This window comes from Drosophila ficusphila, unplaced genomic scaffold (assembly GCF_018152265.1).
Source record: "Drosophila ficusphila isolate 14025-0441.05 unplaced genomic scaffold, ASM1815226v1 contig_412, whole genome shotgun sequence".
NCBI classification, from domain to species: Eukaryota; Metazoa; Arthropoda; class Insecta; order Diptera; family Drosophilidae; genus Drosophila; species Drosophila ficusphila.
In genome coordinates, this window is record NW_025064326.1 from 2,318,492 (window position 1) to 2,333,727 (window position 15,236).

The window sequence follows — 15,236 nt, forward strand, 5'->3', positions numbered from 1 at the left end:
TAGGTTCAGGATACGCTAACTTGTAACACGCAGCATTGTCATTAACTCTTAAGTATGTTATTTTTATTATGTGTGAGATAATAAGAAGTCCCGGCACCTGTCAAGAGGAGTATTGTGTAAGAACGGTGCAGAAACCATCGGAAAATAAGTTGCAAACCAGAGAATATGTAAAATGGTACAGATAAAACAATATAAATATTTTTTGCTAAATAATTTCAAGAACCCTTAAATAAATAAGTAATTGTTTCAAAGATGCCTAACTTTTTTATGTGTGGTGGGATTGGGTAATCCCTCCGCGTCCATCCCTCTGCATAAGAGCCGCTGCTGCGTAATCACCTACTTCGAATTTCTGTTTTCCTGGTATTTGGTGTCCCATAATCAGTCGATTTTTCTTCCCAAATCGATTTGAGACACCAGGGCAACATAACGCATAGCAGGTTGCAGGTGGTAATTTTTAATGTACTTAAATAACGGTTCTTGTCCGAAACAGCTGTCCTTGGCACGTTTCCCCTCCCTGCTCCAACCAATCAGAAAGCCATCTCGCTAGAAGCTACCGTTACTTTAAAGCAGCATCAAGCGTTGATCAGCTGATCGTTTTGCACCTTCTTAGCGGTTCTGGTGGCCTGGTGTTTGCAATTCACCAGGCCAACATAACGCATAGCAGGTTGCAGGTGGTAATTTTTAATGTACTTAAATAACGGTTCTTGTCCTAAACAGCTGTCCTTAGCACGTTTCCCCTCCCTGCTCCAACCAATCAGAAAGCCAACTCGCTGGAAGCTACCGTTACTTTAAAGCAGCATCAAGCGTTGATCAGCTGATCGTTTTGCACCTTCTTACCGGTTCTGTTGGCCTGGTGTTTGCAATTCAGTTCGTCGCAATTTGCTTGTGGAAAGTGTTGTTGTTTTCACACACAAGAGCGCTGGTGCGCATCGACCTACTCCGATTTTATGTTTTCCTGGTATTTGGCGTCCTAAAACAGTCGATTTTGCTTCCCAAATCGATTTGAGACACCAGGCCAACATAACGCATAGCAGGTTGCAGGTGGTAATTTTAAATGTACTTAAATAACGGTTCTTGTCTGAAACAGCTGTCCTTGGCACGTTTCCCCTCCCTGCTCCAACCAATCAGAAAGCCATCTCGCTGGAAGCTACCGTTACTTTAAAGCAGCACCAAGCGTTGATCAGCTGATCGTTTTGCACCTTCTTAGCGGTTCTGGTGGCCTGGTGTTTGCAATTCACCAGGCCAACATAACGCATAGCAGGTTGCAGGTGGTAATTTTTAATGTACTTAAATAACGGTTCTTGTCTGAAACAGCTGTCCTTGGCACGTTTCCCCTCCCTGCTCCAACCAATCAGAAAGCCAACTCGCTGGAAGATACCGTTGCTTCAAAGTAAACATCCGACCAGAGATGCGAAACCACGTTGATTCTTTGTGCGTGTCACGAAAGTGGCACGCCGCGCACGAGTAATTAATCATTTTCCATGTGGTTGTTGTTGGTGTTACAAGAAAAACGTTTCACGCGCTCAACACTAAAGAAGCTTAGTTTAGACTGATCAGCTGATCGATTTACACCTGCTAAGCGGTTATGTTTGCCTGGTGTCTGAAATCGGTACGGCAGCAAATTGGCTGGTTTTCGCTGGCACCATGCAAAAAAAATGTATGAAAACAATAACAACTCATTTTCAGCTACATGATCTTGACTAGAAATTAAACATAATTTTTCTTGATTATTTTTTAGTATGGTGTAATTTAATATCCACAATATTCATGAGTGATCGTTTGCGATTATTTTATACATCAAGAGAGATAACAAATTTAGCAGTTTCTTTTCTTGGGTTAGTTCGAGGAATGAAATTCATTACATGCGCGACTACAGACTGTAGGCTTACAACTAGGCAATTAAACTAGGGTGTGCGACATACGTATTACGTAATAGATAGAGCATAAAAGATATATTTGGTAAGTTGGGACGTCTAGTGCCGTCTAGCGCTCAAGGAATGTCGGGTACTGTACTGAACTACTGAACTGTACGGTGCACAAAGCGTTAAGTGTGAAGGGTTGGGCGACTCGCATCCTGGATCCTTTCAACTGCCCGGAATCGTAGCGGCCGTAGGCTAAATTTTGGACCAAAGTCTACGGCGCTGCAAGACGGCAGTTAGGCAGATCCCAGGCGATCGATCCACTCCAATCCGATCCTATCTCTTCTAGCTGTGCGTAACTGGGGTAGAGCGAGCGATTCCTTGCGGCTCAACAACGTAAATTCTTTCACTAAGTATGCTAACTGGCTAACTGGGTGTGTCGATGTGTGTTCCGAGTATTGGATGTGGCTGAAGGTGGCGGTGAGGGGTGATGATCATCCACAACTCCTATGCTAATCCGCTCCTAGCCTAGTTGAACAGACGCTTCAGTATGCTCTGGATGGTCTTCAGGGACTGATCCTCGATGAGGAAGGTGCGGTGGTTGCCCTCAACGGTGTGAACCTCCACGGGCTTTGTGCAGACCTACAAAGGAAAGGGAATATTTAGCATTTGGTTGGTTCACTTCCAGAGCTGGTTAACCCACCTCCTTGAGGCGGTAGTCCTCGTCCAGCTTGGCAGAGTTGTCTGTGGGCTTGACCAGGGTCACGCTCGACTTCAGCTTCAGAGTGGGCAGGTAGCCATCGGCCAGCTCCAGTTTCTTGTAGAACAGAGTGGCGGATTTTTTGATCTGCAAGTTAAGACATTTGGTAAGTACTTAAGTTATCCATAGGTTACTCTTCGCTCTTACCGTTTCCACGGGCTGTGTGATCTCATTGCTCATCAGCTCGGCGAACCTCTCGAGTTTCTCCTCCCAAGTGGGGATCACCAGTAGCAGTCGCACCAGCTGTGGATAGTGAATTCGGGATTAGGAATTTACATTACACCAGCAAGTAAATCCTTCACACTTACCGCCTTGTAGTCAATGTTGGCCAGGACAATGCCGAAGTAGGCCAGGCCGTAGCTCTGGTTGTCGTTGTCGGCGTTGCTTCCGTCCGTGTAGCGCTGCTTGAAGCTGCTGGTGTACCAGTTCACGTAGGTCGGCGCTCCGTCCAGCATGATCACGTTGGCCACCTCGTTGCTCTGCTCCAGGATGCCGGCCATCACGTAGGTGAGCAGGCAGCCGAAGGAGTAGCCGGCCAGCTTGTACGGCCCCTTTGGCTGCACGGTGCGCAGCTGCTTGATGAAGAACTTGGCCGCCGCCTCCAGGGAGTCGGAGGGCACGTCCTCCGTGAACTGCAGTCCGTAGGCGGGCACCTCCAGTCGCTTGGCCAGCGGCTCCAGCGCGGAGGCGAAGCCTTCGATGGGGGCGATGAAGAAGATCGGGCTCTGCTTGCTGCTCGCAGGCGCCTTGGTCTCCAGGCGGACGATCGCCTCGGTGGGAATCAGCGAGGTGGTGAACACCACCTGGGTGCCATCGCCCAGCGGACTGGCAGTGCGCGAGGATGCACCCGAAGTGATGGCGGACTCGGCAGCAGCAGTGCCTGCCGCCGCGGCGGGAGCAGCCGCAGCTGGCTTGGCCTCGGCGCCACCGTCCATGGCCTTCAGTGCTCCGAAGGTGAGCTGACGGATCTCGGCGGCGGACAGCACAATGTCGAAGTTGCGCTCCAGCGTCTGCTTGATCTCCGCGCTCATCAGCGAGTCCATGCCGAGATCGGCCAGCGAGGCGCCGTCCTGGATGTTCTTGGTGTCCCGCAGGCCCAGGATGTTGGCGATGGTGGCGATCAGGCTGACGCCGGCCGACTGGTCGGACTTGCGCTTCTCGGCCACCACCATGGAGGCCACGACGGGGTGCGGCTGCTGCAGGAACAGGTCGATGGTCTGCAGGCACGAGGGCATCCTCTGGGGCAGGGTTCCTCCGATCACGGTGTCGTTGTCGCCCAGGTTCTCCAGCACCAGGCCGGTGTCGCCGATGGCGCCCCACTGGATGGCCGTGCCCGGGAAGCCGCTCGCCTGCCGCTGCTCGCAGATGCGCTCCATCGCGGAGTTGGCCAGGCCGTAGTTGGTCTGTCCGATGTTGCCGCGGCCGCAGGACACACTCGAGAAGCAGATGAAGTAGTCCAGCTCGGTGCAGATGGCGCGCGAGTACTGGTCCAGATGCTTAGTAGCGGTCACCTTGGGATCGGCGACCGTCTTGAAGTCCTTGGCGGTCTGGTCCTCGATGAGGGCGTCCCGCAGCACGGCGGCCAGGTTAAAGATGCCTCCGACCAGGGCCAGCTTGTTGCTGTTCTCCAGCAGCTTCTTGGCTCCGGCGGCGGTGGTCACGTCGCTGGTATCGATCACCACCTTGACGCCGCGCTCCTGCCAGCGGCGGATCATCAGGCCCTGGTAGCCGGTCTTCACGCCCGACCGCGAGGTCAGCACGATGAAGCGGGCTCCGCGGGTCACCAGCCAGTTGGTCAGCTCGAGGCCGAAGCCTCCCAGGCCACCGACCAGGATGTAGCTCTTCTCCGGGTGCATGTAGGTGCGCGGGATGGCGTTGATCAGGCGCGCCTTGGGCTGCAGCGCCTTCTTGCCCGCCTCCTCGTCGCGCACCTTGATCACCACCTTGCCGATGTGCTTGCCGGAGGCCATGAAGCGGAAGGCCTGCTCCACCTGCTGGTCGTTGAAGACGGACGTGGGCAGCGGCACCACGGCGCCGCTCTTGATGCCTTCGGCCACCAGGGAGACCACCTGGTTCTGCATCTCCTCCTCGCCCTCCATCACGCTGTCCAGCAAAATGCCGTGGAAGGAGGTGTTCTTGAGGAACACCGACATGCCCAGCGGGCTGTTGTTGCTCAGGTCGAACTTGCCGATCTCCAGGAAGCGGCCGTTTAATCCCAGGCAGCGGATCGAGGCCTGCAGCTTCTCCTCGGAGAGCGAGTTGAGCACCAGGTCCACGCCGCGTCCCTTGGTCTCGCGCAGCACCAGCTGCTCGAAGGAGGTGTCGCGGGAGTTGCCGATGTTGCGCTCCTGCAGCTTGGGGAACCTCTTCAGCAGGAACTCGCGCTTCTCCTTGCTGCCCACCGTGGTGAAGACGGTCAGTCCGTGGGCGAGCGCCACGGAGATGGCCGCCTGGCCCACTCCCCCCGGAGCCGGCGTGGATGAGGATCTTCTCGCCCTTCTTCATCTGGCCACGCACCACCAACGCGTAGTAGACGGTGGAGTAGACGCACGGCACCGTGGAGGCCTCCTCCATGGTCCACTTCTCGGGGATCTGCCACATCATGCGCTTGCTGGCCACGCAGGTGGTGGCCAGCGACTTGGCCGGCACCATGGCCATCACGCGGCGGCCCTGCGAGTCCCGTCCGGCGAACTCCAGGCCGAGCACGCAGTCCTGCTCGGCCAGGTCTCCGGGCAGGGCGTCGGCGGCCAGCTTGCCGGAGGTCAGCATCACGTCGCGGAAGTTGATGGGCGCGTAGTAGACGGTGCAGGTCTCCAGGTTCTTGTCCGCGGAGACAGCGGTGTCCGCCTGGGCGGCCTCGATCCACTTGAGCGAGGCGAGGTCTCCCTTGACCAGGGCGTTCACGTAGGCGTGCTCCACCTGGAGGGTGGCCTGCTGGGTCTCCAGCTTCAGGTGGCGGAAGGTGCCCCACGCTCCGTTCTTGAGCACGTTCGAGATGAGGTCCTTCTCCAGCTGCTGGCGGTACAGAGCGGAGGTCAGCGAGAACTTCTCGGCCTTGGCGTCCTGCACGAAGACCAGGCGGGCCAGCTTGCCGCCGTTCTCGTTCTTGATGCAGGTCATCAGGCCCACGGCGCCGAAGAGCTCCTCTCCCTGGCAGACCACGTACACGTACTGCTCCTCCGTGTTGGCGGTGGCCAGGGCGGCCTTCAGGTCGTCCACCCAGTTGAAGTTCTGCTCGGTGGCCACGACCACCACGGACTTGCGGCTCTTCAGGTCCACCGCCTTGCGGGCGAGCACCAGGACGCGAGTGGCTCCCAGGCTCTGCTCTTGCACGGCCACGAAGCCGAACTTGGCGAGGAGAGCGCGTCCAGTCTTGGTGTAGGTGGCCAGGGTCTCCTCGAGGATCAGGAAGCCAGCCTCCTTGAGGCTGGCCACGGAGTTCTCCAAGGTCTTCGTGTCCGGACGGGAGAGCACATCGATGCCGAAGACGAAGTGACAGTTCTGCTCAACCGGCTCCTTCAGCACGTCCTTGGTCAGGACGCGCACTCCCGAATCCCCGAGAGCGGCGGCGATGGTCTCCTCGTTGCCATTCGACGTGGCCACGGCCACATCCCCGGTGAGAACGGGCTCGCCCTCGATGATCTGCAGCAGGCGGTTGGCCACCAGCACGTCGGGGTTGCGTCCGTTGGCCAGCTCCACGCCCTTCAGCTTTACGGCGCCGCTGGAGTTCTCGATGATCACCTGGATGGCCACGTCCAGGGCGTGCAGGCGCGCCTTCTCCGAGTTCTCGTGCAGATCGGTGCTGTTGAGGTTCGGCACGAACTGGTAGCGCTCCAGGGTGGGAGGCGCCTGGGTGCCGGGACGACGCTGGGCGAGATTGGCCTTCAGGCCGCGCAGCTCCACGCCGCCGCTCTTGATCACGTTGATGTCGCTGTACCACTGCACGGGCACCCCGGTCTCCAGCTGCTGCTCCTTGGAGAGGGCGGCCAGCAGCTCGAAGTGCTTGGCGGGATTGATCACCGCGCGCTCGATGCGGGTGGGCAGGTAGAGCTCACGCAGGTTCTTGCTCAGGATGCTGAACTGCAGCATGGTGTCCATGAAGCTGATCCAGTTGTCCACCCACTGCAGCTGGCCCGTGGAGGCCACCGTGTCGGAGCGCACGATGCCGCGGAAGATTCCGGCGTAGTCGTAGCCGCGCAGGCGCAGCTCCTTGTACACGTCGTTGGTGACCAGCTCCTTGGCCACGGCGCTGGGCGTCTGCGCCTCCAGAGGCAGCTCCTCATTGTCGATGGACTCGGGAATGGTGATCTTGCCGGAAACGGCCAGGCTGCCGCTCTCGCAGATCTCGAAGGCGCCGGTGCCGTCGAAGAAGTTGATGCCGAACTTCACCACGGCGTTCTTGTTCAGGATGGTGGCCCGGTGGAAGACCAGGTTCTCCATCACGACGGGCGTCTTGTGGAACTCGCTGCCCTGCATCTTGGCGAAGGTCTGCCAGGCGAGGGTCATGTAGCCGGTGGCCGGGAACAGGATCCTGCCGTCGATGGTGTGGCCGGCGAGGAAGGCGTCCTCCTCCTTGGAGAGGTCCACCTCCACGATGGTCTCGCCGGAGGAGGTCTCCTTGCCGAACTTGGCCACCAGCCACTTCTGGGTGTGGTCCCAGCCCACCTTGGAGTTCAGCATGGGGGTGCCGCGACCCACCGGGTAGCTGATGGGACGCACCAGGTTCAGGACCTGCGGCTGGGCGCCGGCGGCGTACAGCTTACCCACGTTGGTCAGCAGGAACTCGACGTTGTTCTCGTGGCCGCGCTTCACCAGGCTCAGGTTGGTGGCGTCCGGGCCGAGGGCGCGCTTAAGGATGGCCTGCAGCAGGCCGTGGGGCGCGATCTCCACGGAGATGGCGTTCTTGGGCACGTGCTGGAGGGCCTCGTGGAAGAGCACCGGCGACAGGAGGTTGTTCACGTGGTAGGCGGCCGAGGACTGCTTGGCCACCGGGGTGTTCCAGGCGGACTCCGGGATGCTGGTGCTGATCCAGCGGGAGGTGCGGTTCTTGGCGTTCGGGATGATCTTCTCCAGGCTCTTGCGCAGCTTTGGCCCCGCCTCGGCGATGTACTTGCTGTGGAAGGCGTAGCCGGAGGAGTTGACCGCCTTGGCGAAGACGCCCTCGGCGTTCAGCTTGGCGACCAGCGCCTCGATGGAGGCCTCGGGTCCGGAGATGGTGCAGTTGTCCTCGCTGTTGTGGCACACCGGGAAGCAGTCGGCCGGCACGCGGCTGTGCGCCTCCTCCCAGCTGAGGCCCACGGCGGCCATCTTGCCCTTGGCCAGCTGGGTGTCCAGGATGCTCTTGCCGCGCCAGTAGGCGGCCAGCACGGTCTGCTCGGGGGTGAAGCAGCCGTCGGCGTAGGCGCAGCCCAGCTCGCCCACCGAGTGGCCCACGATGCCGTCGGGGTGGATGCCCAGCGAGCTGAGCAGGTCGGTGAGGGCCACCTGCATGGCGGCGATCGAGATGAACGAGTTGAGGATGTTCTCGAAGCTCTTGTCCGTGGAGCGGGTGAGCACGTCGATCAGGTCGACGCCCTCGGGCTTCAGCACGTCGGCGCAGCGCTGGATGCTCTTGGCGAAGGCCTCGATCTGCATCAGGTCCTTGGCCATGCTGGCCCACTGGCTGCCCATGCCGGAGTAGATGTACCACACCGGGCGCTTCTCCTCCGAGCACTCGATCACCTCGCGCTGGTGGGTGCCCTTGCTGCTGACCACGCCGAAGCCGCGGAAGAAGTGGTTCGCAATGGGCTTCGAGTGGATGTCGTTGATCAGCTGCAGGTACTCGTCGTCCTCGGCGTGCGTGGCGGCCGACTCGAGCAGCTGCTCCACGGCCTCGAAGGTGCGGCCGGAGGCGAGCACCACCTTGGCGGCGCCGTCCTTGGGCGTCAGCGCCTTGGGCTTGGGGTTCGACTTGAGGATCACGTGGGCGTTGGCTCCTCCGAAGCCGAAGGAGTTCAGGCCGATGATGCCGCCGTTCCAGGGCAGGTTCTTGTCCACCACCTTGAGGCGGCCATCGACCAGGCCGTAGAGGTCCGGGTTGGGCTTGTTGTAGTGCAGGTTGCCGGGGATCACGCCCTCCTCCATGGCGATCAGGATCTTGGCCACCGAGCAGACGCCCGAGGCGGGCTCCGAGTGTCCCATGTTGGACTTGACCGAGCCGATCAGCAGCGGGCTGGTGCGGTTCTTGCAGAAGAAGTCCGTGATGGAGTTGACCTCCTGGGGATCGCCCACCTTGGTGCCGGTGCCGTGGGCCTCCACGTAGACCACGTCGGCGGGGTTGAGGCCGATCTCCTCGTAGGTCTCGCGGATCAGGCGGTTCTGCATCTTGCCGATGGGGTACGTGATGCCCTGCTCCTTGAAGCCGTCCGTGTTGGTGCGCACGTTCAGGATGGAGGCGTACACGCGCCGGGCGGCCGAGGTGCGCTGCAGCAGGAGCACCACGCAGCCGTCGGAGCGCACGTATCCGTTGCCGGACTCATCGAAGGCCTTGCAGCTGCCGTCCGGACTCAGCATGTTCAGTCGCTTGAACTGCAGCGACATGGTGGGCTTGAGGATCAGGCCCGCTCCGGCGACCAGGGCGTTGTCGACCTTTCCCTCGCGCATGTCGGAGAAGGCCTGCTCCAAGGCGTACAGGGAGCTGGAGCACGCGGTGTCGATGCTGTAGCTGGGTCCCTTGAAGTCGAAGGTGAAGGAGATGCGGTTGGCGAACATGGCACGAGCACATCCCGTCAAGCCATAGCCGTTAACGCGGTCCGGATCGCTGCACCAGTGTTGCTCCGTCTCCGAGTTGGACACTCCAATGTAGACACCAGTGCGGGATCCACGCAGGTCGGTGGGGTTCAGACCGGCGTCGATGATCGCCTCGTGGGTCAGCTCGAGCAGCATGCGCAGCAGGGGGTCCATGCACTCAGCCTGCTTTTGGTGCACGCCGAAGAACTGCTGGTCGAAGTTCTCCAGATCGGCCTCCTTGATCTTGCCAATCCTGTCCGGCAGTCCGTAGAGACCTGGCGTTGGGAGTATTACAGATTAGTTTATACATAAATACGCAGGTATTCAGGAAAAGTTTTTTCCAGTTTCGGGCATTTGCAAATACAAAAAAGATTTCTGTGTGTTTTCTAGGCGTTTAAAGTAAAAGTCGTAAATATTGTGTCGTTTAATAATGGGGATTTATTTGGCTTTTTGCTGATTTCTTAGAAATAACTTCAAAGCTACTCAATAAGTAATGCTCAATTAATTTTTAATCAAGATAGGCCTTAGTATTGAATACCAATTGAATTTAATAAACCTATTTTCATTTAAAGTTTCTATTAAGTTGAAAGTAAGAAATCGACCAAATAGACCGATTTCGATTTTTCGGCATCCAAACAATCGAGTTGCATCTCGAACAAAATCTGAGTTGATCAATTTATCAGCATGCAGACCGACCACTCTGATTAGCGGGCAGCCTTCGAGGATCGTCAACAGTTGGTGGTTCGTAATTTCATTGGTAATTAGGTTGAGAATTTCCAAGTTTCTTAGTTTAAGCAGGCCACTCAAGGGAACACTATAGCAGCGGATGGAAAGTTCCCTTAGCGAGGAAATCTCGCCGAGTTGCTCCACCTTTTCGGCATACAAGAAGCTTTCCGACAAAAAGAGGCTTTCCAGCGGAGTGCCCTTTTTGTGGATTAGTCCCTCGATGAAACCTTCCCTCAGAAAGCCAGAGTGACAAATTTGCAAGTGCTTCAATTTGGGCAACTGACACACGATTTCGTAGGGCAAATTTTCAGGCATATCTATTTTGGCCAAGAATAAACACTCTAGGTAGCGACAGTTTTCCACAATTACCCTAAAGTGTTCCGCGGTGGGTGTATCAATCAATTGATCAATATCTAGGTGGCGGAGCTGTTTCATTTTCAGGCAGGCCGTGGCCAAATACTCGGCATTTATTCCTGGAGAAGTACGAATCACGAGGGTTTCTAAATTCTCCAGCACATGCAGACCATCTCCACTATAGTTTGTTGTCTCAATGTTCAGTTTCCGGAGGCAAGGCAGTTCCACTAGGCTAAGAACAAAATTCCTGATCTTCTCTGCACTCGAGAATTTAAGAGCGACATTCAGGGATGTAAGACTCTTCAACTGCAACAGATGATACCATCTCGGCCGTTCAATAGTCATTTGCAAGTGTTGCAAACGTGGACAAAAGGTCCGCAAATGCCGCAAAGGCAAAAAAGGACTCCGCCATGTCTCATAGCTAATCACATTCTCATTTACGATTTCCAGCAATTGACAGAGCTCGATTTCGGTTAAATGCAAAGTGACTCTTTCCGTAATTCGTTTGTATTTCCGACATAAAGTTTCAAAAAGTGATTTAAGATGCGGACTTGATGCAGCCAGACTCAGTTGGTCACCCACGCTCAAATATGATAAAACTCTTTCCCAGCAGTAGGTGTTCAGTAAAAAGATTTCGGGTATTTTCGGAACCGAAGCGTTTTTGACTGTGATTTCGCGCCGCTTTGTTTCCGGAACACCTTCACAAGATTCGGACTCAATTTTTCTTTTTGATAAAGCTTTTTCCTTATCACTCGTTTGCTCCTTATCTCCACCACTTTCAGAATCTTTGGCAATTCTTCCGCTCATTTTTGACAACCACACGCCTTGAGATTCGGGAACGACTGACCAGATCGGCTCATGGTACAATTAATGGTAAGCCTCTTCGGCAAAAAACTCTCCGTGCATGAGGCTTAGAAAACTCTATATTCCAAAAACAACGATAGCTTTAAAACTGAGAGACTAGTTTACATAGAAACCAACAGGAGGACAGACGAACAGACAGACAGACGTATTTGGATTCTGATCGTGATGCTGATCAAGAACATATATGTATACTTTATGGGTTCTGAGGTGTCTCCTTACTGCGTAGCAAACTTCTGACAGAAATTATAATACCTTTTCTTCTGCAAGGGTATAAAAAATATTTAAAAAAAATTTCCTGATTACCTTGGGCTTACCGGCTTATTTCAAAATATTTTTCAATAATTTTTTTTTTCTAATACTCTTCAAAAGTTGAACAATAACATGTTATTAAGCTCAACAAAATAAAAATACTCATTTCGCCGCAAAAAAAAAACGAATATATGCCTTTTTTTTAGCCTTTAAAACCTACCCCCCTTAAATCTAAAACACAAGAAGAATTCAAACTCACCTCGCTCCCAGCGGCGGGGATCGTCGTTGACCATGTCGACGCCATCGAAGAGGTTCTGCTTGAATTCCTCGATGGTGGAGCTCTCCGGCAGACGGCCGGAGAACCCGGAGATGGCGATCTCGTCGTTGAGGTGCTGCTGGCGGGGCACGTAGTGACCACCACCCAGGTCCAATTGGGGGGCGGCACGCTGTGCGGGCTCAGCGGTGATGACTTCCTCGGCGAATCGGGCGGGCATCTTGTCGATTTGGGAATGCGAGTTGGAGTGAAAGTGCGCGTCTAGGTGGTCCTGTCGGTCGTTAGGTGCCGAGTGCGGGGTGGACGAGGAGGTGCTCGGTGTTAGCTGTGCGTCCGGATCCCGGAAAGCGTCAGGCTGCTGCGAATTCTGCTGTTGCTTGTTGCGTCTGCGACGTCGACGGCGGTTAGCACGAGCGCTCTTGCCGTTGTTCTGGGTGCTGGGGGAATGGTGGGGCGGATGGGTGCTGCAATTGTTGGGCTTGAAGGCAACAGGATGCGGCTGGTCCACGGCTTGCAACAGATTTATTTTTAGGGGCTGTACAAATTAAAAAAAAAATACATCGATTTATGGTTAATTATAATATATAATTATTATAACATATATTAAAGTTAAAAATAATTTTCTTTTTGTATGTCTTTTTTTGTAAATATTTTTTGAGCATTTGCTAGATAAGTTTTCTCACACACATCTTTTACAACATATTTTAAAACTTTTCAATCAGCCCCCGCTGTTAAGTTAACATATAGCTTTTTTCCACCCGCAATCGCAGAGCTTTTCGCTCTCTGGAGCGCGAGATGCCGGGTGGTGTATATTTTTTTCTGCTCAAACGTTCAGCTGGTGGAAAGTTGGTATACAAATTGCAAATCAGGTGATGTGATGCCGGCGAAGCTTTTATGCCGGCGCACTTAATTTTTGTTATGGGCGGCTTTCTTCTTTTGAGCCGTGACCAAATGAAGACCGCTCGCCGTTAACAGCAACTTGTGGCAGCATTGTTAACAGTGCAACATGGATAATGTTAACATAGGCACACACTCACTCTCACTAAAAAGCAAGCTGCTTTCTTATTCGCCGAGAAACTCGTACGATGTGCGAAATGATTCAACAAAAGAAGGGAAATGAAATGAGTAAAGTTGATGAAGTCGGTTAAAGCTAAAAAACTAGGGAAGCCGAAAGCGTCATTAGAAGAAGAAGAGCCAGAACAAGAGCGGTCAGCAACAAAGCAATACACTGTGAAAAGACGGCAAGCTTGGTAGTTAATATGCACAAACTTTATTATGCCGATAAAATCAAAAGTGCTGACATAGTGTTAATCATTTTATAAAACAAAAACACATTTGTGACTCTAGAAAATCTTAAATGTGATTCACGAATTTGTTATTTATAAGAAACAAATTTGTTTGTAAAATTTTACACTCAAAAATTCCTCATTGAATTGTACACACCAAATTAAAGAGAAAAAACAAACCATTTTTTCCCCATGTGTACCTGTGAACTGCCGGTAAAATCGGCCGACTCAGCGAGCTTATCTATCTATCAAAAGGCCGTTGGCTCGACAAGACGGTCTAGCGTCTGGATTCTATGTTTATGTTTTGCTATTGTAATCGGAGGTGGGATGTGGGCAAAAGAGAGAGGCGAATTTGCACGCCAGCCCGCAGACATGTGTACATATGTATGTATAGTATAGCCCCATTAGTCCCCACCGAAACACATACATACACACGAGCACGACGCGTGTACCATTTGTTTGGTGAGATAAGGTGGCGTGATTCTCAAGTTCATTGAAGTATTATTTTCATAGTTTCGGTTGCCCGGGGACTATTCCTATTCCTAGGCTCGATCTCTGTCTCTGGATTAACATGTAATCGGACCAAACCTTCGTCTAGCAATCTAGTAATTAAATGGGGCTGGTATTGATTTATCGATACCCCCCAATATCGGTCGATCCAATCCATCATCAGGCCATATTGCAAAAGTTGCGTCATTGGATAGGTAAACAATGAGGCAAACATCAATACCCCTCCCTTATTTTCACAGGGCACTCAACACACTGTTTATTTATGCACTCGGTTCTATTTTCACAGTAATCGATTGGGTCCTCAAGTACCCAGTTCCCTACTCCCCCACCCATATCCAAACTTTTGTGACGCTTCAAGTTCATGGATGATGCGATAATACTGTGGGGTGATTCCAAAACCGCTGATAAGAGCGATAAGGCACTGCCAACTCATACGACCGTGCACCTGAATCGGAAATGTTTGATCGCCGATGGACGCGTGTTCTTCAGGAAGCGCGACATTATTCGCCGATAAAGATTAGCCAGACACTCGAAATTTTCCAATCACACAATCGCACGACTTTTGTTTGTTTTTTGTTTTTGCTAGGAGTGTTTTTGTTTTTATGGGTGCTTTGGGTGAGTTGCTTTTTATGCAAAGCGATCGGTGTCTGATAGCAAGCTTTCAGCTATTAAAGAATTTGTTAAATGGAAATAACCAGATTCTGAGAATAAAATAGGTTGCGAAATTTGGCAAAAGTTTGTTCTGAATTTTTAGTTTTCTTTTATTTTAATATTTCGCAGCCATTTATTTTATATAGAAGTTTGAAGTGTTTGTTTACATCAGTAGCTGTAGATAAATGGTTTATGACGTTCGTACTGCCATACTTTCATATTAAGAGCAATTTAAAATTTAATTTCGAGGAAATTTCTTAATGGTTGTTTAGTTAGCATGGTTGTAAAATAATGAAATTGGGACACGCAACCAGGAAATGCTTTATTTGGCCTACACTAATTTGCTGAATTTATCATTTCAAAATGTTTAGTGACTTGAAAATTGCACTCATAAGTTGAGAACAATTTCAAAAATGCAAGCGGGGTTTATATAGCTTATAAGAACATGCCAATTAAAACTTTAACACCATATCAATCAATATATTTGCCACGACGTTCCCTTGCATTATTAATTTTTGGTTTGCTCAAATCAAATCAAACTTTTGCTGCTTCTCAGTGACAATTAGAGGGCGAAACCCTATCGAGAAGCCCTTTAAAAAACACTCCTTGGCTTGCCAGACGGGAGACTGGGGTTTTGACCCTATCCGTCTCAGTCTTTTGCAATTAGAGGCTGTAATTTGCCGTCTCGAAGCAGGAACTGCTGTTTTTGGGGGCGTATGAAACAACACTTTCGGGCTGGTCGAAACCCAAGGGTCCTAAAGGTCAAGAGAACTGAAAGCCAAGTGCAAGCTGAGCAAAGGCGAGATTCAGTAATTCGTATTTTTAGCTGACTTGGCGAATAAAACTATGGGATCACTTGGGAACTCTTGATCTAACCATTTTTTTATATTTTTTTCACACTTTTTCTTTTATTTTTCTGTACTTTTCTCTTAGCG

At 52.5% G+C, this 15,236-nt stretch overlaps 1 protein-coding gene across 1 annotated transcript; it reads right to left on the minus strand.

Moving 5' to 3' along the window:
• Positions 1 to 1,727: 1,727 nt before the first annotated feature.
• On the minus strand, positions 1,728 to 12,388 carry LOC108092319 (fatty acid synthase). The gene is given in 6 exon segments (XM_017191854.2): positions 1,728 to 2,501; positions 2,563 to 2,706; positions 2,767 to 2,862; positions 2,928 to 5,084; positions 5,086 to 9,662; positions 11,840 to 12,388. Coding segments are annotated over 6 exon segments (7,323 nt in total). The 5' UTR covers positions 12,075 to 12,388; the 3' UTR covers positions 1,728 to 2,387.
• Positions 12,389 to 15,236: the final 2,848 nt, after the last annotated feature.